Source organism: Cornus florida, unplaced genomic scaffold (genome assembly GCF_030987335.1).
Source record: "Cornus florida cultivar Cherokee Brave unplaced genomic scaffold, ASM3098733v1 CherokeeBrave_3.0.0_Hap2_Chr06, whole genome shotgun sequence".
Lineage (NCBI taxonomy): Eukaryota > Viridiplantae > Streptophyta > Magnoliopsida > Cornales > Cornaceae > Cornus > Cornus florida.
The window spans coordinates 87895731-87919623 of record NW_026775576.1 but is presented as its reverse complement, the minus strand read 5'-3'; the positions used below and the strand labels follow the sequence as shown (position 1 = coordinate 87919623).

Sequence of the window (23893 nt, the reverse complement as noted above, 5' to 3'; positions counted from 1 at the left end):
GCAATCTGTTGAAATTCTTTGAACTTATGTTGTTTTGGTGGTTTGAAAAAACTACATTTCAACCCAGAGCTTGGTTGATATAATCAACTCTATGAAAAACCCATTCTATCAATCGACTTTGCATGAGTGCAAATAAATAATCTTAGTTGACTCGATTCAAATACCATACAATAGGTTTAAATGGCTTCTTTGTTACACTAGAGCAGCCATTTTATTCTAGCCATCCTTCGTAGAAAATGAACAGCTTTGCATGCTTGTGTAATATTGAAAGACCTAATTTACATATTCTTCTTTCATAGTCAGTCAAGAGATGCCTTTTCGATGCTGGCTAAGAACAATCTAAGCTCTCTCGCCTTCCTTGCATGTTCCGGTGATGTTTCAATTTCTGAGTCGCCCAAGTCAATCACATCAATACATTGTACAGTAGGTTTTTCACATTTTGTAATATTAGGGGGAAGCGGACTCAGGAGATCGATGACCTCAGTTTCAGCAACACTTGAACTTGCTGGGTAGTAACTGATGGAATCATTTCTTTTGATGCTGCCTTTTGACTCTGTACCATGCAACAGCTCCTGATTCATTAGATCAACTGCAGCGACAGCATGTTCTTTTGCTGGTATTGCTCCAGTCAATAAAGAAGCTTTATGAGTGATCCTGCTTCCTTGTTCGATGTCAAGCAACAACTCTTGGAGCTTTAGATCAATGTCTTTCATGGATGTTCTGTCCTCTGTTTTTTTCCGTCTTGGTTTTGGTTTCTTCCCTTGAGCTCTCCTCTCCTCAAACTCCAGAATTCTTTCGGGACAAGCACTGGTGGAAGGGGGAAGGTAAAATTATTATTATTGAAAATTATGGTTCCATCCTGTCAATATAAAAAATAACCTACCACTAACAGAGATAGAATCAGACCGAATCCCGAAAAGCTTTTCTGGATATTCCTCAATGTCAATGATTAAGGTTGCTCCATTGTGACCTGGAGGTCACAGGTTCGAAACCAAAAACAGTCTCTCCGTACAAAGGTAAGACTGCGTACATCTGACCCTCCTCAGACCATACACTGGCGGGAGCCATGCACTGGGCTAGCCCTTTTTTACATCTTCTAGTGCAAGTGTGAGAGATATGTTTTATAAGAGCAGATGGATGAAACCACTATCATTTAGATTTATAAGTTATGTTTTGTTTCGCATTCCTATTTCACCAGGCACATTAAAAAAGATCATCTGAAAGTTGCTCCAACATCTGGAACCACTAAAGGAGCTACTTGTCATTGAACCATCTGTGGCATTCAGATATACAAGTGGAGAAAACTACTTCAGCAGTGTTGAGTGATAGATAAATACCCATCGAATTGAAGGAAACTCCTAGGCCAGCTACTGTTTATGGGGTACCATATTCCAAGCAGTCATTAAACAGTACTAAAAATGAGAGCTAACTTACTACACAATTATATTTGTTCAACCAAGTATGAGAAAATTGTTTGCAGATTATAAATCCTAGGCTTTATTAGCGATAAGCTGTGTTTTTCACCGCTTCAAAATGACAAATAAAATGGAAAAAGCTTCTATGGGATTTTCATCCTGAGAAAAGCAAAACAAAACAGCATCATATAAATTCCAATTTGAGGTGGCAGAGAGATCATATACTTGAATGGTAATTATAAAAATATAATGACACCGTGAAACCAGAAATCACGAATTAATGAAGAGGGAGCATTTACCTACTAGAAATTGTTTAATGTGCCTATAAACTCCTTTAAAAGAAAATAAAATTAATTCCGTGTTACTACTATAAAAGTAGCAGCTAGGCAAATATTGATAGTATAATTACCTTTCAATGAGATCAGCAGGAACTACAGAAGTTTTAAGTCCATCAATTTCTTCCCATGAAACCTCGAAGCATTCTCTTCCCTGAAGTTTTCTTTGTTTGATAATTCCGGATATAGGACAATTAACCGGCATCTGTACTTGCAAAAAAGTTGCAGTCCATATCAAGGTTAAGAAACTTGCTATCAGAAAATGACATACCAGAACAAAAATGAGTTCATTTGAATAAATTATGTCTGCATATAATTGATATATCAAGAAAAATATATAGACAGCATATCTTAGAAAATATGAGCGGATATTTGTAGAAATTATATAGGTCATTAGGTCCAGCTTGTTAATCATATACATTCAATTTGCAACAATACAAGAAATCGTATCTCATTATGTATAAACTTCATCCCTTACTAGTTCATAGGTTTACATGCCTCACACTAGTGCCATTAGATCGAGCTATAATCAACTAGTCCCGTGACATTTGACCAAGATATCCTCTCTTTTACTTGTACCCTCAAATATCTGAAGTTAATGTTTGGTTTTATAGATGGACGGATCATTAGCTAAGTTCAGCAATTTCCATTATCTATTTAGAAAGAAAAAAAAAAAAATGGGTAGGGAAAGAAGGTTGTTCTGGCTCCATACCAAAAGAGAAACATCCATTTTGAACCCATTTTCAAATTTTTTTGGAATGTCCAATCAAGCACTGAACTCTAGAAAAGCTTGCAAAACAAGTTTTAACTTTTAGAAATGAAACAACTAAATTATATCAGAAAAGATACAAGTTTAATAAATCATACTTAAAGAAATTCCAGGATCAAATATCTGTCAACAGAGTAGTACCTTATCCAGAGGAAGCCGAAGTCCTAGTTCCGATGAAGTAGCACGTAAATTGGAAAATCGCCTCAAGTCTCTTTCAGCAATCTTAGGAAGGATATATTCATCTGGACCACATATCATAACAAGCTACCAAATATGAAAATGACATAACATACTTCCCATTAACAGGATTATGATGTATCAAGTGGGACATACTATGGTGCTTCAAATTCAAATCTTTGATAGATAAGATTTCCCTACTCGCCCATGGTTTTAAATTTCAGAATAATATTATTATGTATATGTTTTTGCTTGGTCTTGGAACTCTGAAATCTCAATGATGACAACAGACCTAAAATTAAAGACTTGATTTCAACATTCTGTTTCAGTTTCCATCAAGAGCAATAACAGTGCAAGACCGAAATAAACATGCCTCTACCGTATTGACTCGTCAATTGCACTCCTGATCAATTACCTCTTACCTTTTACCTTGCACCTATATGTTCCATTTAATCACTTAACAAGAGGAAAAAATATTAACAGTGGTTATAATAGTCCAAAACAAAATTTGTCCATGCTGCTATCACAGTCCCCAAGACTAGAAGCATTATAATCAGGGACTACTTTATATATCGATGTGTCAATAAACCAGATAAAAAACTAGGATATAGCATTAAAGATATTTAAGTCAAACAAAATCCATGAATTCGGATACATTTTAATGAATGTCTTATATTTTCTGTAGGGTAAAGTACAGCAACACCCCCTGAGGTTTGCCAAAAAGACAGACAAATGAAACTTAGCTGATTTTGGGACACACCCCTTGAAGATTGAAAAGTGGACAGAGACACCCCTTGAAGCCAACTGGTATAGAAAATTGACCAAATTGCCCTTTGACCATTTAATTGACCTTTTTAACTTTTATAAGTTAATAAATTGGACAAAACTACCCTTATGAACAATTTATACCTACAGCCAATATAGAATATATGTGTGTATATATATATATATATATATGTGTATATCCCACAAAAATTCTCAATATATGAACCCTAGTTTGCAATAAAAATGCAAATTCATCATTGTATTAATGCCGGGAAAATCAATCTAGAAACAAAACTAAGTACAAAACCAAACTATGCATCAAATTAAGACCTCAATTTCAATATCCAGGATAAATAAAACCAAGCAAAGGACCATTTCCAATTATATGCTAGTTCATGAAACTTACAGTTCCCTGACAAATTACTCCCATTGGAGTCCAATTATATGCTAGTTCATAAAAATATTTGTGTGCTTCTGTTTTGTTCAACTTTCCAGTAAAAAAAAAAATTAAAAATATAAAATAAAACTTTCTTCATGTTGATTAAAGCAATCACATTATTTTTTTTTTTTGGAAAGTAAACAATCACATTACTACTGCATATATACGGAGTAATATATATATTCTGATATTTTCACTTCATTTTTGTCCTTTCTCCATTATTTTGCATAGATCACTAAAAGGCAACAAAACTATGGCAGGGTACATCAGTGGAAAGAACGAACTGAGTTGTAGGCATCATAAATTCAAAAACGCAAATCAGAGGGCCAACTTTCCTCCTTTCAAAAGATTAAGACAGACTGTGCTCACTGGAGCATCGCCAAGGCGTGAAGTTCGTTGTGCTCACCGAAGCACATCACAGCCGGTGCTAGCCATGTGCTGTATTTGCTTTCACCAGTTCACAGCCTTATTCTCGTCGGATCTTTGTGCTCACCAGAGCAAACACCGCTGTGCATTTCTATGTTCTCAGCGATTGTGAGGGCCAGCGCTACCGACCAAGAGACGACTTCCGGGAGCGGCGGGTTGAATGTGGAGTGGATGTTGTGCTTGCGGGCGGCAGCGCCCCCGCCCCGGCCTCCACCTTTGTCGTCATCGGAGCTTGGTACTCGCCGGACTGTGCTCATCTGAACCTTGTCGTCGTCGGAGCTTGGTCCTCGCCGGATCGTTTCTGCTTGTCGGTCTCTGGTTGCTTGGTTTCTAAACCTCTTCCGGCCAGTGTCCCCCTGGCTAGCACCCCTCGCTCCCCGCCCCTACCCAACAGCCTCTATGCGGCCAAGTTTACTAATCCCGAATGTGTGTTTTCATGGCTTGTAAGGCAACCAGACAAGGGCATGGGATCTATTTCCTAATCTGAGAAAGGCCTCATTGTTCAGTCGGTGGCCCTAAACTTTTAGGGGTAATTGCATCATTTTGATAGGTCTGATATTTTAAAAAAAATTAAAATTTTATAGTAAGGGGCAATTTTGTCTTTTCATATGACTTAAGGCTTTGTTTGGATGGAGTTTTTTCAAGGGGGTGTCATTGTCCTAAAAACTGATAAGTTTCCTCTATGTGTCCTTCTGCCAAACCTCAGGGAGTGTGGCTGTACTTTACCCTTTTCTGTAAAAATATGATAAATCCATATTTAAGATCGAGAGCAGAGGAAGAACGGACCTGTTTTCTCAGGAGGCCACTCAAAAAACTGAGCACATAGCTGCTGAACTTTGGAGCGTTGAAATGGATACAGAGCAAGAACCCTACAAGATTTAATTTAGTTAAAATAAAACTCTCATACTCCCTCCCTCTCTATGAGTAAACTTACAATCCTATAGCCCTCTCATATTGTGGAAAATAGCGAAAGTACCAAAAAAATAAATAAATAAATAAAAATAAAAATAAAAATCTGAAGCATTTTACTCTACCTGTTCACAGCATTAGAGTCTGCTGAGTGGCACTTGGGCTTCAAATATGCGTCAATCACTTGCAGGAACTGATTGTTCCTTTGTGAATTATGTACAATTGCTAGCAAAACAACCATAAAATACTAGTTAGCTGCACTAGTTCATCTCAGACAACCAAAGATCGGAGCTGACCATCAGAACATATAAATGCTAGCTTTCTTCTTTCAATCCTTTTCTGGCAACGCTAAGCTATCACTAAAGCATTGCAGTTATGTAACCAGAACTCATCATAAAACATGTGCATGAATTGGACTCTTACCTGACTAGAGGTAATGGCATATTTTCTAGTCAATTTGATGTAAATTTAATGTTCATATTTTTACTATTGTGCCAATAGGATTTAGGTTGGCAAATTCCATGTCCAAGACTCAGCTTGTAAGCTTTATTTTTGTTTTTAGTTAAATTTTGGAAGAACTTTAGTGTCAAGTTAGTTACCTCTTGTCCAGGGACAGAATTGAGATTGAAGCTAAATACAAGGATGAAAAGGTAATCTATGTGATCAAGGGTATAAAGGAAATATTGACACTTGTATATGCGCTCACCAATTCAGTTCATGCACTCATCATCTAGGGTTTCACAGATTTCATGTTTGATCCAGAAAAATCTTAGCTGACCATCAGAACATACAAGTATAAAGTGCAGGCAGCTTCCAATCAGTTGAAGGATGAGTCGGAGCTCTCTGGACTGGTTAGATTTACACTCTGCTTGATTGATCGAGCCTGGCAGAAATTGAGATAAAAATTCTCAAAATCTTATATGACTTATATTCTCTATGAATACATCTAGTGTTCAGAAAACCTAATACACATAGTGATGTATTCTGAGAATGCATGCATCATATAGTTGTCATATAATTTCTTTCAGAGTGTTTTTCTAGCAAGGATTTTTTTTTTTCATTTATCATTCATCCTAGATTGGTGAGCGAGCATATATGTCTGGATCATCTATTGTTGTTGTCTTACTCAAAGTTCAACACTAGTCTATTACTCAATCGAGATTGGATTGAACGACTGGACCAAAGGTCAGAGTTCTTGAGGAGAAACAGATCCTGTGGAGAAGATCCGTTGGCAGAGCGAACTGTGTTATTGGAGACTCGAGTGAAGAGTTTGGTGGATCAGCCTATGTCAAGAGATAACAAGGGGCTCTAAGGTTTTGGAACTTTTAACCTAATGTAAATCTCTTACTCATAGTGGATTTGTTTAGACTGGACTAGATCCTGTAATTTTTCCCCTTGGGATTTCCATGTAAAGAATCTTTGTATCCATTGTGCTTTTATTTCACAGCTTATATTTTGTGTGTTTGGTTGATGACATGTTTAATTGCATGATGGGATGAGTAAGATTATTATTATTGAGTTACTTTAGTTTTTAAATGGTTGGTAATTTAGATAAGACTCAAAAAGTAGTTAAAGTTGGTTAATTTTGCTATCAAGATCTATTCCCCTCCTCTCTAGGTCTAGATCACGGACCTCTCAGTAACTCTACATCTATGTCTAGGGTTACGATCCTATACTTATCAGATACTTATTTTGTTATTAAATTAAGTGGATTTCCATATGCATAAAAGACCTATAGACAAAAAGAGTTCGACTTCATGGTTGTTCCATACACATCTGCTTTGGCTTGAATGAGCTTTCTAAATCCTTGACTTCTCCGTTTTATATATATATATTTTTAAATGGTAGACAGGTTCTTATGTTGTATGTTTGAACCAAAAACTAAATAAATAAATAAAACTACTCTCATGAAAAAATTAAGAACGTATCAATATCACATCTTTCTCCCCTTAATATTAAGATCAAGATAAGACATTGAGGTATAAGGATTGCAGCTTCTAATGAATTACAAGCATTCAATGAAATAGTTCCAAAAAAGCTATATCCCAGTTACATAAGGTGTTGAGAGGCTTGCTTAGAGACAAACCCAATTGTCTAACCTTTTTGGCATTATTTTGCATGAAGTGACAACTCTAAACCTCAAACTCACACTCTCAGCCCTGTCAGCCTCCACAAAATAGTTACTAAACTTAATTGCAATACTTCACTGGATTTATGACTCTTTTATAATTCATTTCATTAAATATGTTAATACTAAATCAAGCATCCAAGATTACTTATCAAAAAAAAAAAAAAAAAAATCAAGCATCCAAGATGGCGTTCCAAGATGTCTTACAGTTGGCGTTGGAGGCCTTTTCCCTTGGAAGTCTATTTGGCGATCCAAGGCCCCCCTCAAGGTGGCGTTCTTTGCATGGACTTCTATCTTGGGTAGGATTTTAACCCAGGATAATTTGAGGAGGAGGAATCAGGTGGTGATTAATAGATGTTATTTGTGTTTGCGTGATGAGGAAACTATTGATCACCTTCTGCTTCATTGCAGCATGGCTAGGGACTGTTGGGATTTGGTGATTGGGCTGTTTGGGATCCCGTGGGTTATGCCTAGATCCACTAGAGGTTTGATTGAGGCTTGGAGAGATTTTTCTATGGGGGCTCTCAATCGGGACGCTTGGAGGGTTACGTCTCTTTGTGTTTGGTGGTGTATTTGGATTGAGAGAAATCAAAGATATTTCGATGGAAAGGAAAAGCCTATCTCTATGCTCAAGTTCCTTATTCTTTCCACTTTTTTTTGTTGGGTTTCAGGGAGGGATTTTCGATCTGTAGAGGAGTTGGTTGTTTTCTTGGCCTCTTTGAAGGCTTAAGGCTTTTTTGGCCTTGCTTTGTCCTAGGGCTTCGCTCCCCTTTTTGAGCGGTCTTTCAAAAAAATTTACCAATCAAAAAAATATATATAATCTAGACATAATAACGTCAAGTGAATTCACAAAGTTCTTTGAAAAACCAACAGATCGAAGTAAATGCAAGCCACATTATAATATTTACTGGTCTGAACTTTTGTTTGACTCACTGTTATTATTCATTTCATAATCCAAACAGTTCTCTTTGTTATTGCATCTGGAAGCAGGCCCCTGTTTCCTTGATCCCTTTGACTTCTTTGCAAATGACAATCCCTGTGATGCCATTTTTTGAAGAACGACGTTGTCACCAACTGATTTAACAATCTGGCATGCCGACTCCTGCAGTCATGGAAATATATATATATATATATATATATGCTACAGCATAAGCATCAACGACCCCAACCCATTTCAGATCAGAAAGGATTGTTCAATTAAAGAATAAAAAGTATTCCAGGCTTTCCAGCCAATCTGAGAAGTAACAGGATATCCAAACGTACCGGGCCAAGCCTATGAAGCCCCTGAGAGTAATCACTGCCAAGAAGGATGGCCAGAGTAATCTGTAAATCATTTAGGAAGTTAGCAGACTAGTTAATTGAGAAACAACCCACAATCCTGTGGTATACATTTACAAACTGAAACTTAGGATTTATTTTAGGTAGACCCCATCTAGTTGAAAGCATAATACAAGGGGAGAAAATGTGCTGTTCAGATGCCACAACTCACAAGTAATATTTCCTGTCGTACCACGTAATACAGAAGATAGACACACGAATGAAACATGACATATGTGCATGATAATTTAAAGCTATCGTAGTAGCTTCAAGGAGCAGTAATTCCTAGAAATCAGTCTATTTTCTAATCTTGAAATGCACTGAAACAATGCAGTACACAAAGAGAGCTCATTGAGAGAAAATTAACACAATTAAACAAGATAAATTTGCTTTGTTGGTGAATCCCACATTCTCTCCCCCAAATAATCAGGATTAAAATTTTGTTAATAAATCATCTTTTAAAAAATAACAGAAGGAAAAATGTCTGATGTATTGAAGTGATTAATTTTTATACAGATCATTTTATCAGTAATTTTCCAAGTCAAAACGAAAATTACCAAGGAGTTCCTTCCAAAGCCAAGTTTTTTCTCAATGTCGGCCATTTCATAGCAAACAACATAACCACCCTCCCCTAAATCATACGCAAGTAGACAGCATCATAAGTAAACCAGAAAAAGGAGTCAAATATAGACAAATATTCTGATCTAAGAGAGAAAAAGCCAGAGAGAACCCCATCTACTCACCAAGGCAAATATCTCTATATACTGTCCTTGCACCAAACAGGAAGACATCGGAATCTAAAGAGAAACATCCATCCTGACGATCATAAGATAAGAAAAGTAACAATATTAATAAGATGGTGCCAATTATATTAAGATAATCCCAACAAAATTTGAAGATGACGGCTTCTACTTACACATAATGATTCTGAGTTTAGTAAGGCACACTGAGCTTCGCCTTCCTCAATCCTGAATATTGTTCCAAGGGGATAAAAAAACTATTTCAGAAATTACTTTAGATTGTTATTCTATGATATTGATTTTTTATTAGTCATCATTCTCTAATTAAGATGATTACTCAAACAACATTGGTGAAAGTCTAGTCAAATTCAGATCTTCATAGCATCAAAGTTAAAGCAAAATTTTGTTTTCACAAGTGCTTGTTACTCCAAAAGAACACAAAATTAGAAACTTCCTATGTTGTAAAGCAGAAAAAAGGCATTTGGTGCCAATGCATTCGTTCAAAATTTTGGAACATTAAGGGGTTGTTAAAGCATGAAAGGCATAGGAATATTATAGCCTCAAAACATTGCAAACGATATATTGTAAAATCAACTTTTTGCTCAAACTCCTGAAAGAACTGCAAATATTTGAAAATTTATTAATTAATTTACAGCCATAAATATTTTGTCCATATGTCACCTAACAAGTTTTTGCTATAAATCTTATGAAAAGCAGGAAATTAGTTCCACGACTGGTGCTATTTTACAGTGCACATGGGGAAAAAGAAGACAAGTATAACACCACATAGATGACCAGTTCAAGGGACCGCCAAACAGATTTCATCTACTGTTTCGAGATGCTTGTGCTCTTTTAATTTCTGTTGGAGAAATAGTGAAGCTTGACTTTTGACTGAAATGAGTTCAATGAAGTGATTGTAAGAATAAAAATCGAAATGAAATTTACTACACTTCTTGAGAGAAAAAGCCATCGGAGTGAAAAACTTCTATCAATTAAGAGCATTTTATAAAGGACAGCACTTATATGCTAGTTATAAACTTATAGCATCTGCCATTACTTACATCTCAACCACGCCACCAAGATGTGCCAAACAAGCTCCCAAAAAAGCAAATTTAAGCTCTAACGCCAGCAGTACAAGGGTCAATGACTACCAATGTGCATGAACAACTGGGTCATAGAAGAAAGTAAAAAGATTTGACCCTTACTTGGAACTAAAAGATTGTAAGCCCAGAAATGATGTCCAAAAATTGTCAAGCAGGTGTCCCAATAAATGTGCCAAAGACAGAGAAAATGATGAGAGAAATAAATACAATTTAGGATGCCCATATTTCATCCCTTTGGATGCGCTCTTTGTAGTTTTTTCAACCATCAGATCATAAGCTAACACAAACTTCTAATAAATCATTCTAGCAAGAACGTTTTTCCAATGGTGTGCCTGACTGCATATCATGATGATACCTTGTCCACAGTGTTGCATTTCCTTTTATATAATAATCAATTTTGCATTCAAAAGATTTAGAGGCAAGCTCAAACATGCACATGAGGTAGACAAAAATGTAGAAACAATTGGAGCCACAAGGAGCTACATCGTACAAAAAGCCCAACAAAGACATTCCTGTAAAATCAATTGACACCAAAGCCAAAAACTTCCTTCATAGTATAAATTTTCAAACATTCCACTCTTCCCGTCTACCTAAATACACCGCCATGGGAGAAGTGAAGAAGCCCTCTAAAAAAATCAACTTGTCCAGCTCAAAATTTGAACCACTAACCTGAAAAGACCTTACACAAGGAGGGGAATAGCCAATAAACTCAGGAATCAAAAAGTTCATACTCCAGAACTTTCAAGTTAATGCAATGGACCAAAGGTCTATAATTGAATATTTCCATTTCATATGCAACATTTCATCTTATATTTACTCTTTGTTTTGTTTTGTTCTCCCCTATATAAAGCAAAAGAAAATGTCAATTTTTTAATTAAAAACAAAAGAGAAAAGATACAATAAGATTTGTCACTGTCCAGTGTAGCACGTAGCATGCGCATTATTTCAATGACAAACAAAAATAATATATCCCTATAAAAGATAAGAACCACTGTTAACCAGAATTATTTAAGTGAAAATTAAATGAAAATTCTACCACTATCATCGTGATTACCCATCTAAGCACGGAATACCAAGTGCCATGCCTAGGACTTTCGCCTCTTTTACCATACAAGAAAACTCAGATCCCATATTTCTTCGAAGTGAAGTCACATTTTGAGAATTTGTTTCATCTCGAGTGACCTGTCTTGAAAGAGTGACTAAGGTTAGCAAGGCATGATGTGAAATAAAAATGGGAACACAAAGATGGAAAACAATGTGAAGATTGAGTTATAAGAATCTCACCTCACTTCTCGATTTTAAGCGCTGTCTATAGGCAGATATTTTTATAGCTGGAATGGATCCATCTGTCACTCCGCGAGGATTGCCCAAATTATCAAATTTTTGTCATCTATTATTATAGAATATCAAGAAGACTAAAACAAAGATAATAAATGTCATGGATTGATATATTGAGCTAAAAAACCATCCCTCTTGTCCCTAATAACCCAAATTACAATATATAACAACTGAAGCTGAAGTTTGATAAGCTAAAATCAGCACAATTATCACTTGAAACCTATGTTACATGGAATCTTCAAAAGCAGTTCAAGTACCCGTGTTGGACACTAACCTATGTTACATGGAATTTTCAAAAGTAGTTCAACTATCCATGTTGGACACTTATACTCGGACATGGGAATGGGACACGTGCCTGATACTTTTGGGGACAATGGACATGCACCTTAAAAGAATACCCAATGATTTAATTTTATTATATTATTGTTTCAAAACGAGTGAAATGCCTATATCAAGCACTGTCACATAAAGAAATTAATTCTCTATAAAATTAAATAAAAAAATTATATAAGATGAATATTTAGCCTTCGTTTGGGGATTTGTTATGTCTGACACCAGGATACACACCCGCACCGGATACACTACACAAGTCCAGGTACCATAACTTGAAATGCAAGGAATTTAATAAAGAACGAATAAGAATTTCCACAATCACACAATACCCATTTGCAATTGCAACAAAAAGATAAAAACTTGTCAGCAAATGAGAAAAAAATAATAAAATGTGAGTAAAAAGGGTAAAGCCATGATACCTGTGACAAAGATGATGCTACAATTCAAAGCAATGAGGGCTCTGATGCGGTGGAAGAGACCCCTGAGATAAAGCTTGTCCTTCATGGAACAGTGTGACTTGTTGACATTTTGAAGTTGGACAATCCAACATGACAGATCTATGCACACCCTCTTGTTCCTTGTACCCGGTAATGAAAAACAAACAAATTATGTACAATATTGTGTGTGTGTCTATACAGTGTTTATGGGTTTTGTATAAATAATACACAAAGTATAGGTTTGAAATTTGAACAGTAAAAGAGAGAGAAAAATGGGTGTGGGTGTGGGTGTGGGTGTGTGTGTCAGTCTGTGTATGTGAGAAATTAGCAAATGGTACAACGAACTTACTGGAGATGGTGAAGAGGGAGAATTTTCTTGCAGGGTTCTAATATATCCCATAGGTTTTTCACTCCCATCTCTGCCTTTTTTTGCTCATTAGCCACAGTCCAAGACAGAGACGTTGAAAAGTTTCAAGTGAGACGAGGGGGAAATTTTCGGTGAGGAAGATCGAAATTCTTCATTTTTCTTCTGATTTTTTTTTGAAAGGATACGCTACTTGCACTCCCAATAAAGCTTCTCGCACCCCAACAGTTTTGTTAACTGGTTTAAATGACGGAAATGCCCTTACCTTTCAAACATGGCCCACATGGGCAGGCTATTGAACCATTGAACCCAAAACCCCCCCTACCCAAAAAACACATTTCAGCCCTCTGTAGGTGTGTGATAACGGATTTGTGTCCGGTCTATGGTGCATCAAGTTTATTTGAATCATACGTATATAATATATGTCTAAGAATATATATAATATTTACGATTCGGATGAGTACGGTACACAATATACTAGGCACACTAAATATCTATTCATAGTTGGGGCTAAACGCATCCGTCCTCTCGATTAAGGAATCATAAAACTAAATATTGTGTGAAAATCTGTTTTTTTCTTTTTTTTTATACTATATTGGTAAAAATCAACATGTTTGAATCTGTTCCTGCCCAAAAAATTTAAAGTTCTGAAAATGCTAGTGTTCAGTTATTACTCCTAGCAAAACTTTATTCCACGGGTGTTACCAAATATTGGGTTTTAAAAAATTACTATTTTATATGCGGTCCAGAGAGTTATTTTAAATTTTTTTTTTCTTCTTAAGCTCTTGGTCATTGTGAGTATAATTCTTAGCACTTCCTTGATTTTCTCCATAACTAACTTTTGTAGAATTCTAAAAAAAAAAAAAAAAAAAAACATTTTAAATAATTCTGAGATGGACTTTGCCAAAAGACCACAATCTTTTATTTAGGATCATGACATTTTCAAAATTTGAAGAGAAAATTATGGATACAAGTTGGACTTGCTCATTTTTGGAAATAACGAACAAATTTCTAAAGACATTGTTCTCATTTATTCTTGTAATAAGGTACACCTTGCCCGGATAAAACTTAAGGTACCAGTTAGCAACCATCTTTTAAAAGTGAATTTATTCTTGAAATTGATATTTTATAGGTATGTATTTTTTATATGTGTATATATACAAAAAGTATACATAATTGCATATAATGATGTATATGAACATGTAAAAGTACATGTGAGTATAACTATATAAGTGAAGATATAATTGTATAAAATTGTACGAATATGTATAGACATGCTGCATGCATAAAACATTTTGCAAGTGCATGCAATTGAAAATAGAATTAATATGTGATATAGGTGCACAAACATACATATGTATGTATATTTGGGGGAGGTTTTAAAGAGACATATATGTAAGAGTTAATATGTGATATAGGTGCACAAATATACATATGTATGTATACATTTCTACATATTTTTGTATATATATGTGCAAATCATAATTCGCAGCACCAGTTACGATCGCGGTCGAACAAAGTTAGTGTAAATTTATCAATACGAGTCACATATCGAACGTGAAAAAAAAAATCACATATCGACTGATATGTTACGTATTAAATACGATAAATTATTGTATAAACACACATGAATGGTGGCGATTGAGAATAGCCTTCGAATCCTGTGCCCTATACATATGTGCGCAAAATGCGCACAAAATTCTCTCAACGCAAGGAGATCCGAATTCATCGAGGATCACACACCAGGAATAAAGTAGATAGCAAGTTTTTTAGTATGAAAAGTAAGAATTTGTTTGCTTTCAAGAAAATAAAGTAGTAACCCCTTTGCTTCTTTTCAAAGTAATTTATTTGTACCATCCAAATGATACTTTAAACTTTATTACTAATTCCTTGTATACTTAAAAAGTGTGAACAAATGATATTTATTGCTTTAAATTTTATCTCTAATAATTCGATAAATATATGATATTATTGCATATTAAAAATTTAAAGCTAATTAACATAATAAAAAGAAAGAAAAATAAAGATTATGCTACTTTATTGAAGGGATATATTAATTCACATGCCTACTATATATAAACATATGAACATGTATAACCTAACGTCCCGCTTTGAGAGGTTATATAACACAAATGTCATAAAAGTGCATAGCTTATAATGACAGTATGTCATGTCACGTAAGCACGCAAACTAATAGTTACATAAATAGTTGTCATAGCAAGACATTGTATAACTCTCGACACTTGTGTAAAGTTTCGTAAACTTGTACATAGTTCTCTAGATTCATCGCATGCAGCTATCATCATAAGACATGGATAAGGATCAGCTCCAGTTACACAGTAATTCATTTCTTTCATTTTTGTAAGTAAAAGTACATTCCAACATTTTTCGTAAGTTGCACCCCAACATTTTCTTACTGTGCATCCCAGTATTTTCCTATGCATCACAAATATGAGTGACGTGGTCGTTTCTGGACCACTCATTTCAAAATGGAGTAAATAGCTCACTATTTCACTGGAGTGATTTTCACCCTATAAGACATATGCATATGCAAACCGATAAAGGTGTATTTACAAATTGAGTTGTATCAACATTTAATTAAAATAATTATTATATAAAGTTATAGTAATACATTAAATACTGATATACCTGTTATGCATGTATGATGAGACACATAGGCATATAAATATTATTCCTGTTTTTATAAAAATCAAAATTTTATTCCTGTTTTTGGTTAAATAAGTGAAAAATACTTGAAAGAGACATTACCAAAAACGCAAATAGAGAGACTTCAGTGGGGTCCACTTGGGGCAATAACGTAATTTAAAAAGTGATGGTTTAGTAGGTAGTTCGTTAACAAATATTGGGTTTTTAGTCAAATTACAATTTCCTGGATTCCAATTCTCTCTCCTCATCTCAGTTACTACAAGTTCGGTTAGAAAGGGAAATCCATCGTAGAATTCATAGATCACATCGAGGTAACGATCAAGAAAGAACCACAACCAGAACTGCTTCAAGGTATGTATATAATCCTTACACACACACACATATATGTATCTCTGTACAATTACATATATATACATACATGTTCGTCTCTCTCTGTCTTTGTGAGTGAAAGCGAAGACCAGATCGAGGCGAATTTCTATTGAGAATGTTACGGAAAGGACGGAAAATAGATTTATGATTAAAATGAATGAAACCCAGAAAATATTGGGTCTTCAAAGTTTATTTTGAATTTCAGATTTTCAGATATTTCTCAATAATTTATTCGAGTTGGGCACGGTGGTGGTTTCAATTTATATTCATCTGACATTGACAATTACGTATATGTTAGCCAATAAGAACATCTTTGAGCGTGGATGTCGATGTTTTTCTTAGAAATGTATGTGAAATGCAATGATGCAAGTACTTAGTTAAATCATTTCTGTTTTCCCTCAGATGAGAAGATAATTCTTTTACTCGAACCAAAATCATTCTGGTTTCTTGTACCATCATTGGTTCTTTCCTTCGCACGCATTCGCACATACACACAAAGTCTTGTATTCTTTATGCATTTGTGAGTTTTTATTTTTATTTTTTCTCATTTGATCTCTTTTGTCTCAATTATAAAATAATGTATTGATTCTTGGGGCCATTGTTGAAGTATTGTCTTGGTCATGATATGGCAAATAGATGGCTATTTTAAACGAGTTTCTTTCTTCTTCGGACCTGTCCACACACAAAAATTGTGCATAGACACGCATTTCTGCTTGCCAATTTTCCTTTATTTGAAACTCTCAGAAGATTGCACATTTGGCGGCCATTCTTAAGCTTGTTTGAAACTTTGATTTTGTACATAGTATATAGATATGGGAGTTTATTAGGTCAAATATCTAACCATACATGCCATCTATTACATTTGTCGCTTGCAGCTGCTTTTAAGAGTAAATTTTGCCTGATCTAATTTAGTTCTGGCACAACAAGGTTAATCATAATATGAAAACAAGTTCTTAGCTTGATGTAATTTAAGTCAAGGTGGAGCCTTTTTGGAATTGTTTGAAATTCCTGTTGTGGTTTAGTTTCCATTTTAGAGTTGTTTTCTTTAGAAAAGTTCTTTTTTTGAGTGTATTGCTTGGGGTATAGTTTTCTTTTCCAACAAGAAACGTATGCTATGACTTATAGGTAGGTAGCTAGTGGGGTGATTGGTTGAGACTTGTGAGAATGAAAAATTTAGAAAATATGTAGTCTTGTGAGAGATGGGTTTTGTCTACATTTTTTTTTTTTTTTTTTTTTTCTTTTTTCCTCATAGGGTTTGTAGAGATTGTCGTAAGAGACGAAAGAATGGACCGAAGTGTGGCTAAGTTGAAAGACTCGTACTTGAATCGGGAAACAGATTTTATTTAAGACGCCCATGGCATCTGGACTAAGGAAGCATGGTTTGCTTAAGGGGCTTGAATGCATTGATCAGGAAGACATGGTGCTTTTCTAGGGCTATGGTATTTGGTATCAATACAGTGTCGTATTCTATATCCACTGAAATTTATGTACAGTACATAACGGATTATCTATTCTCATCTATGGAATGTTCAATTCCAACAGAATGTTTAAATATATTGAGAATGGTAGAATAGAGGGCAAATTGCATAAAACCCACCATTCACTTTCAATTTTTGGCACAGTACCTCCCTACAAAACAAAAACAAAAAAAAAGACTGAAAGCCCCCTAAACCATTTGATTTGTTGCAACAATGCCTCTTTTTTAATTAGTCATCATCAATCTAACGGCTAAAAAGCGCTTCCAACCGTTGGCACCACAAACACTGGGTATATATAGATATATATATGTAAACCCATTTGCCATTGAACTGAATCACGGTAAGCGAGTACAGAGCCGGCGCGTGAGAGCTAATCACGGCCTTTGCCATTAGCTAACCTCCACTACCTCGGTTTTGTAAGTAGTATAAATGAATTTGTACAACTCGTGCTTAATGAGTCAGTTAATTCATTTATTTAATGGCAATAAAAAATGGAGTGTTAGGGAATGGTTGAGTGCATTTATAGATTTCTATATGTATATGTATAAATGTATATGTATGTGTATATATATATATATATATATATATGGGTGTGTATGTGTGTCTATGCATGTATGTGATTTATTTACATACTGACCATGCCAAGAGTGTAGCAACCTTCATCTTTGCCGGAATCGGCACACTGTTTCAAGAATCGGTGAGTGGACTCGGGCTAGTTCTTATCTTTAACATCGAACGTTTTTATAAAAAGCTTTGGATAATACAAGAGAATTGAGGCCTAAACTGTTTAGTCTTTTGCATCTGTTTTCGTACAATCAACAAAATTAGCATCAAACAGTATGCATGTGTGTGTGTGTGTGTGTGTGTGTGTGTATATCTCCATTCAAAACAGAAATTTGCACAAAAAACAACTCTTTTTTATTTTTTAAAATTAGTTTGGTTTAAGGAAAACTAATTCAGATCAAAAAAATAAAATAAAAAATTTGAACAGAGGATATGGTATATGGTTCAAAGAATGAGATCCATATAGTCGATTGAAGACATTTTTGTGACTGAAAGCCGGTGAAATTGCCGGAAATTTCAGTCTTCCAACGAGAACAAAAGAGAGCAATTTGTAGAACAGTCACATATGAGATCAAAATTTTTTAGCGAAACCCTATTCCATTTTGTAACTAAAATCTTCAAGCCCTAGTTGATGAGAGATGAGAGAGAAGATGGGTTCGCGATGGCAGAGAAGATGGGGTTCCAATATATCTGTTTAGGCAACTCATGGAATTGCTAGTATATCCAGTAGTGGGGTGTGATGGTCATTTGTATTTTCTTAAAAATCAGCAGATAAGGGTATTTTAGTACTTTCAAATAGACATTAACGGCATCTCATTTGCCATAAGGGCCAGACCCCCTGGGTATAGTTTAGGGGGGTTTTAGGTCCTTTTTTTATTTTTATTTTTTATAGGGAGGTATTGTGCCAAAGGAAGAGGGGGGGGGGGGCGGGGGAGGGTATGCAATTTGCCCTAGAATATATACCAAAAATATTAATGGAAACATTGGGGGAACCTGAAAATGGCCCTTATTGATTTATATAATGAGGGAGCATGACCAAGTTAATTCATTTGGCATCAAGGAGAAATGGTGACTTAAATTGATTAGTGATTGTTGAAGGTACAAGATTAAGGCTTAAAGTGGAGTGTGTGATACTTTTTAAAATAAATGAATTAAGAATCTTAATGTGAGCAGGTTTTTGTCATCTCACTGAATTATTTTCTTTATCAGTCTTTCTTAACAATAAAACACTACTCTTGTCTCCTTTGCTGAAACTTAGACCTCATCTTAGAGAAAAAGTTCCATGTTCCTTTATATTTCTTGCTTCTTGCCACGTCAGTGCAGAGCCGAAACCCCGATTAACATTCACATTGAATTTCAATTCCCCATGCAGCTTTCTTATGTATATGTATTTTCATTGAGAATTTTTACAAGGAATTATTCAGTTGTCTTCTATCTCACTGTGAGTTAGAAGCATTTGGAGTGTATTATACAGGGCAGGAGGGAGGGGGGAGAGTGAAAGTGTAACGACTAATTTTGCATAATTTAATTACAGATTTCAAAGCATGGCGTCTTCTTAAAGCAATTAATTATTCCTTCAGACACTTGCACACTTCCCTAATCTGCCAAATTGCACTTCCAAAATTCCACATGTAAATCTTAAACATTGGAATATAGTTGATATATATATAATTTATAGGCTTATAGAATGCAGTTTCGTAGTTATTACTAAATCTAAATTCCCGTGCTTGCATTTAATTTGAAAACTTTTTTCATGCATTTAGAATGACTTCTAATGCAAATAATTTAGAACTACTACTGTCTCTATGGACTTTTTCAGTGACTTATAGATTTCCTAGAATAAAAACAGAATTAATGACTGATTAATGGGTGGCTCCACTCAATCGGTATGGGCTCAAGGCTCAACGCGATAACAATAAGGGATCATAAGAAGGGGGATCTTGTTTAGGTGCCTTATGATTAGAAAAAAGCATATGATATGGTCTTGAGAGATAGAACTTGGTGGACTCTACAACGAAAACAAATCCATAGAGAGCTGATAAATATTATGTAGGATATGCCTGCGTACACAAAAACCAGAGTCTGTAGGTGGTGAGGGTAGACTAGTGAGTTTTCTATAAACATAGGATTGTACCAAAGATTAATACTTAGCCAATATCCATTTACAATAGTTTTAGTTGAAATAACAAAAAACTTACAAAGAGATTTCCCATGGTGCATATTATTTGCGAAAGGCATAGTGCTATTGGATACTTTTTTTTTTTGATAAGTCTATTGGATACTTTTAATGAAAACTTAATAAAAAATGTGGAGAAAAGATTAGAATCAAAAGGATTAAAAATTAGTAGGATTAAGCAGAATATCTGGAATGGAAATTTAGCAAAGAGCCAGATATAATAATATAACGATCATGCTTCAAACCAAAGGACTATCCAAATTAACTATTTTTGATATTTAGATCAATACACAAAAGTATGGAGAGACAGATATTGATATAGTTAGTAGACTTGGATCAGATTGAACAAAATGGAGACAGACTAATAGTATTTTGTGCAACAAAAGAATAAAATGAGGATATTAAGTTGGATGGTTGAACTTTGAAGTGAGTAGAAGAGATAGGGTTACTAATGAAAGTGAGAGAAAAATTGTGAGTAATGCCTGTTATTGATAAAATAAGAGAAAGTAGACTTAAGTGATATGGACGCATATAAGACCTATAGAAATGATTTTTAAAAATTAAATATAATTTATAAGATGGCTTGTAATAGAAAAGAATAGTAAAAGAGAATTCATGTGGTCAATTCGTTCATATGGGCTTAAGGCAAGGATGATGGTGGTGGTGGTGATGGTGATGAAGGAATATTTTGGAGCAACTGCATTTTTCTGAAAGATGTTAATGTTTACTGTTGGTTTAGAGTAGGTCATCAGAACTATCGAACCATTATAATTTGTCCTTCCATCCTTGAAATTTTATATTATATACGTTGGAGCATTATTGTAATGGGTATTCTTGTTCTTGTGGGACACATATGCTGATCCTGTTCCGTATGGCGGGGGGACAAGAAGCATTACAGGTGTCAACTTTCAAGCTTTGCAGAGTACTTTGACAGGATATCTAAATCACGAGCTAGTGATGTTTCTGGTTTTAGGATCGTAAAGTTAAAAAGTTACTTGTATAAACAGGGTTATGCATAGTGGAGTTTTGGTTATTTTTTATTAGTGGAATCTATTAAGAGTTGTGTCTAGGAAAGTCTGTTGGTCCGAATGACATGTAAATGAGCTATGTACCATCAAATTGACAAAAATTTGATACAGTGCAAGCATGCACACTCTTTTCTAGTACCTGATTAGGTTAGAGATGATTCGGGTCAAGCCCGCAAATTCCAGCAGCATATTTTCACTCATTCTTCCGGCAGAATTTCAGGAAATAGATAATTAGATGGTGTGCAACCAACTTTCTGTATCATTCTGGCTAACAGCTTTGTTGGATTATTCACCTATATTTATTTATTTGTATAGATATATATTCTTTAAAATACTTTCTTTTGGGCAATTATTTTTATTTATTTATTTGTATTTATACATAAGATCCCGGTGTAGGCTTCAGGTACCATTTATGTCGTCGTCGTTTTATAACAGCATTGAAAAATTTACTTGTAATTTTGCATATTAATTATGTGACAAGAAGCTGAATCTGGAAATATCCAGTCACACTGAGATTATTTACAAATGCTAGCTTCTATTGTTTCTCAATTTAAATGACAAAAATTCAACATTGAGTAATGAAATTAGTGGGTTGACTTTCATATTGATTGCCTTCCTCATCTATGTAGGCAGTAAATCACTGGAGATTTTTGTCAAGCTTGTGAAATGGAAGATATTGACACTATAGGTAAGAAATGGGGGGACCTGGACATCGACATTCTGGTGAAAATATTCCAGTCTTTTGACATCTTTGAGTTGACTTCTGGCATTGCTCAAGTTTGTAGCACATGGCGTTTGGCTTGCTGTGATCCGCTGCTGTGGAAAACCCTTGACTTAACAATGTTGAGATCAAACTTCATTAAGATCCCATTAGAGCCATATGTTTATGTGGATGGTCGGTCTGATAAAACATTAACCCGGGTGTTAAAGATTGCTTTAAATCTTAGCAGGGGGAACATACTTACCTTGATCTTACATTTCAATCTCTACATCAACGACGATCAGTTGACTTACACTGCTGAAAGGTACACTAAATAAGTTACCCATTTTTTAAGTTAAATGTATATGAATTCTCCCAGGATTTCTGATTATCTTGCCAATCTCCTCGTGTTTCCAAAAAGAATCACTGAGCTTTTCTGAGGTTGACGTCAATGTTGTTTGCCTTTCCTAGGTGACTTAATTATCTCTTTGAATTAATTGAAAGACTGTCTACCTCTGATGTCCGTGTCAAAGTCCGAGTTATGTTAAATTTCAGAGGGCTGAATTGCCTTTTCTCTGTTGTCTTATATTAAGTCATTGAGGATGGGGTGGGCTGTAAATTGGATCGGCTTTGCTACACATGTTCTCATATACGATGAGGTGGAATTTCAGCCATTGGGAAAACACGTGGTTCTGTTTTTAAGATGTGGCATTTGTCATGGCCTTTTGTTAATTCTATTCATTTCCTACTAGTTAAATTTTGCATCTGCTAGAATCTGCTCAGATGCAATATGCTGCTTTCTATATATGTTTATAGATTTGAGTATCCCTCAAACGCACAACCAACACCACCACCACCACCACCAAAAACCTGTTTCTTGCTTCACTTTGATTAGAAAAGAATCAGATATATTTTGCATCTTTATTAGATATGCAATGGTAGGCATCATGAGGAGTGACCTGCTATTTGTTTTTGTTGCAGGTGCCCGCGTCTCAAACGACTTGTTATGCCAGCTTGGAACCGAATAAAGAAGACTGGAATATGCAAGGCTATCCGCGTGTGGGAAGATCTTGAGTCTTTAACAATGCCCAGCATAGCAAATCCTCCATATCTCATGGAAGAAATTTCAAAGAACTGCAAGAAATTTTCTGAACTTAAGATCATGGGCCCTTGTGACATTTTATTTGCATCTACACTAACTGCGTTCTTGCCGAACTTGAAGGTTTTAAGCCTCCGGTGCTCAATGCTCTTGAAAGATGCTCTAATAATAATCTTAGATGGCTTACAACACTTAGAGGTGCTCAACATATCACATTGTCTTCTTATTGAAGTCCCTCCACCTCCTGCACCCAAAAAAGTTTTCAAGGAGCTTGATGAATCTATTCTTAGGAGGGCTTCTCGCTTACGTCAGTTTTTAACTTGCAATGATGACTCGTGCATGGCATGCCAACGTACTAGAAATGACGAAGGGCTCTTGAGGTGGTACAGATATGGAGAGTTATTTTGGAAAGCAGATGAGGTGAGATCTCTTGCACTTTGACTGTTGCATCATGAGAGAGTACTAGTGGAGTAAATTACATTTTACCGATTGGAATGTATAACTCATGCACAAGAAACAGAATAAAACTTTATCGAATTGTAAACATAGTTGTTTCTCTATATATTTATTTTCCAGGTGAATATAGTTGGTTCTGTATTCCTTGTTAAACTTTATCCATGGAGTCATGGACTGGCAGCTGCTTCTTAGGGGAGAGCTGTTATGCCTGTATTGTTGTTGTACATAGTGAATTCTCCTTTCCCTGTTGTTACCAGAAAAGTCTGAATTTCTTTTTGGTGTGTGGTGGTTTGGGAAGGCGCAACTTTTTATGGATAAACAAATAAGAGGCACGATTACTGGCATCCGCAAGGATCTTAAA

At 35.3% G+C, this 23893-nt stretch overlaps 2 protein-coding genes across 2 annotated transcripts; one reads left to right on the top strand and one right to left on the bottom strand.

The window, feature by feature from the left end:
- Positions 1-123: 123 nt before the first annotated feature.
- Positions 124-13171, bottom strand: LOC132312637 (single-strand DNA endonuclease 1). The gene is made up of 14 exons (XM_059811083.1): positions 12981-13171; positions 12614-12771; positions 11808-11869; positions 11578-11705; positions 9597-9648; positions 9424-9496; positions 9238-9311; positions 8627-8686; positions 8297-8465; positions 5361-5460; positions 5113-5195; positions 2661-2761; positions 1825-1955; positions 124-807 (listed from the first exon to the last, which is right to left on the bottom strand). The coding sequence occupies exons 1-14, from the start codon at positions 13046-13048 to the stop codon at positions 300-302; spliced, it is 1767 nt and encodes a 588-aa protein (XP_059667066.1). The 5' UTR covers positions 13049-13171; the 3' UTR covers positions 124-299.
- A 2710-nt stretch (positions 13172-15881) lies between these two features.
- On the top strand, positions 15882-23893 carry LOC132312634 (F-box/LRR-repeat protein At3g48880). Its single transcript, XM_059811077.1, has 3 exons — positions 15882-16013; positions 21907-22302; positions 22959-23893. Exons 2-3 carry the CDS (start codon positions 21944-21946, stop codon positions 23515-23517), a joined length of 918 nt encoding a protein of 305 aa, XP_059667060.1. The 5' UTR covers positions 15882-16013; positions 21907-21943; the 3' UTR covers positions 23518-23893.

Bases quoted from the DNA above. Each gene is read 5' to 3' on its own strand.
- LOC132312637 (XM_059811083.1), bottom strand. From the start codon at position 13,048: ATGGGAGTGAAAAACCTATGGGATATATTAGAACCCTGCAAGAAAATT. The intron at 1,956-2,660 runs GTACTACTCTGT...TTGCAAGTACAG, and splicing joins TTCGGCTTCCTCTGGATAAG to ATGCCGGTTAATTGTCCTAT. The intron at 808-1,824 runs GTAATTATACTA...CCCTTCCACCAG, and splicing joins CCTGCTGATCTCATTGAAAG to TGCTTGTCCCGAAAGAATTC.
- LOC132312634 (XM_059811077.1), top strand. From the start codon at position 21,944: ATGGAAGATATTGACACTATAGGTAAGAAATGGGGGGACCTGGACATC. The intron at 22,303-22,958 runs GTACACTAAATA...TTTTTGTTGCAG, and splicing joins TTGACTTACACTGCTGAAAG to GTGCCCGCGTCTCAAACGAC.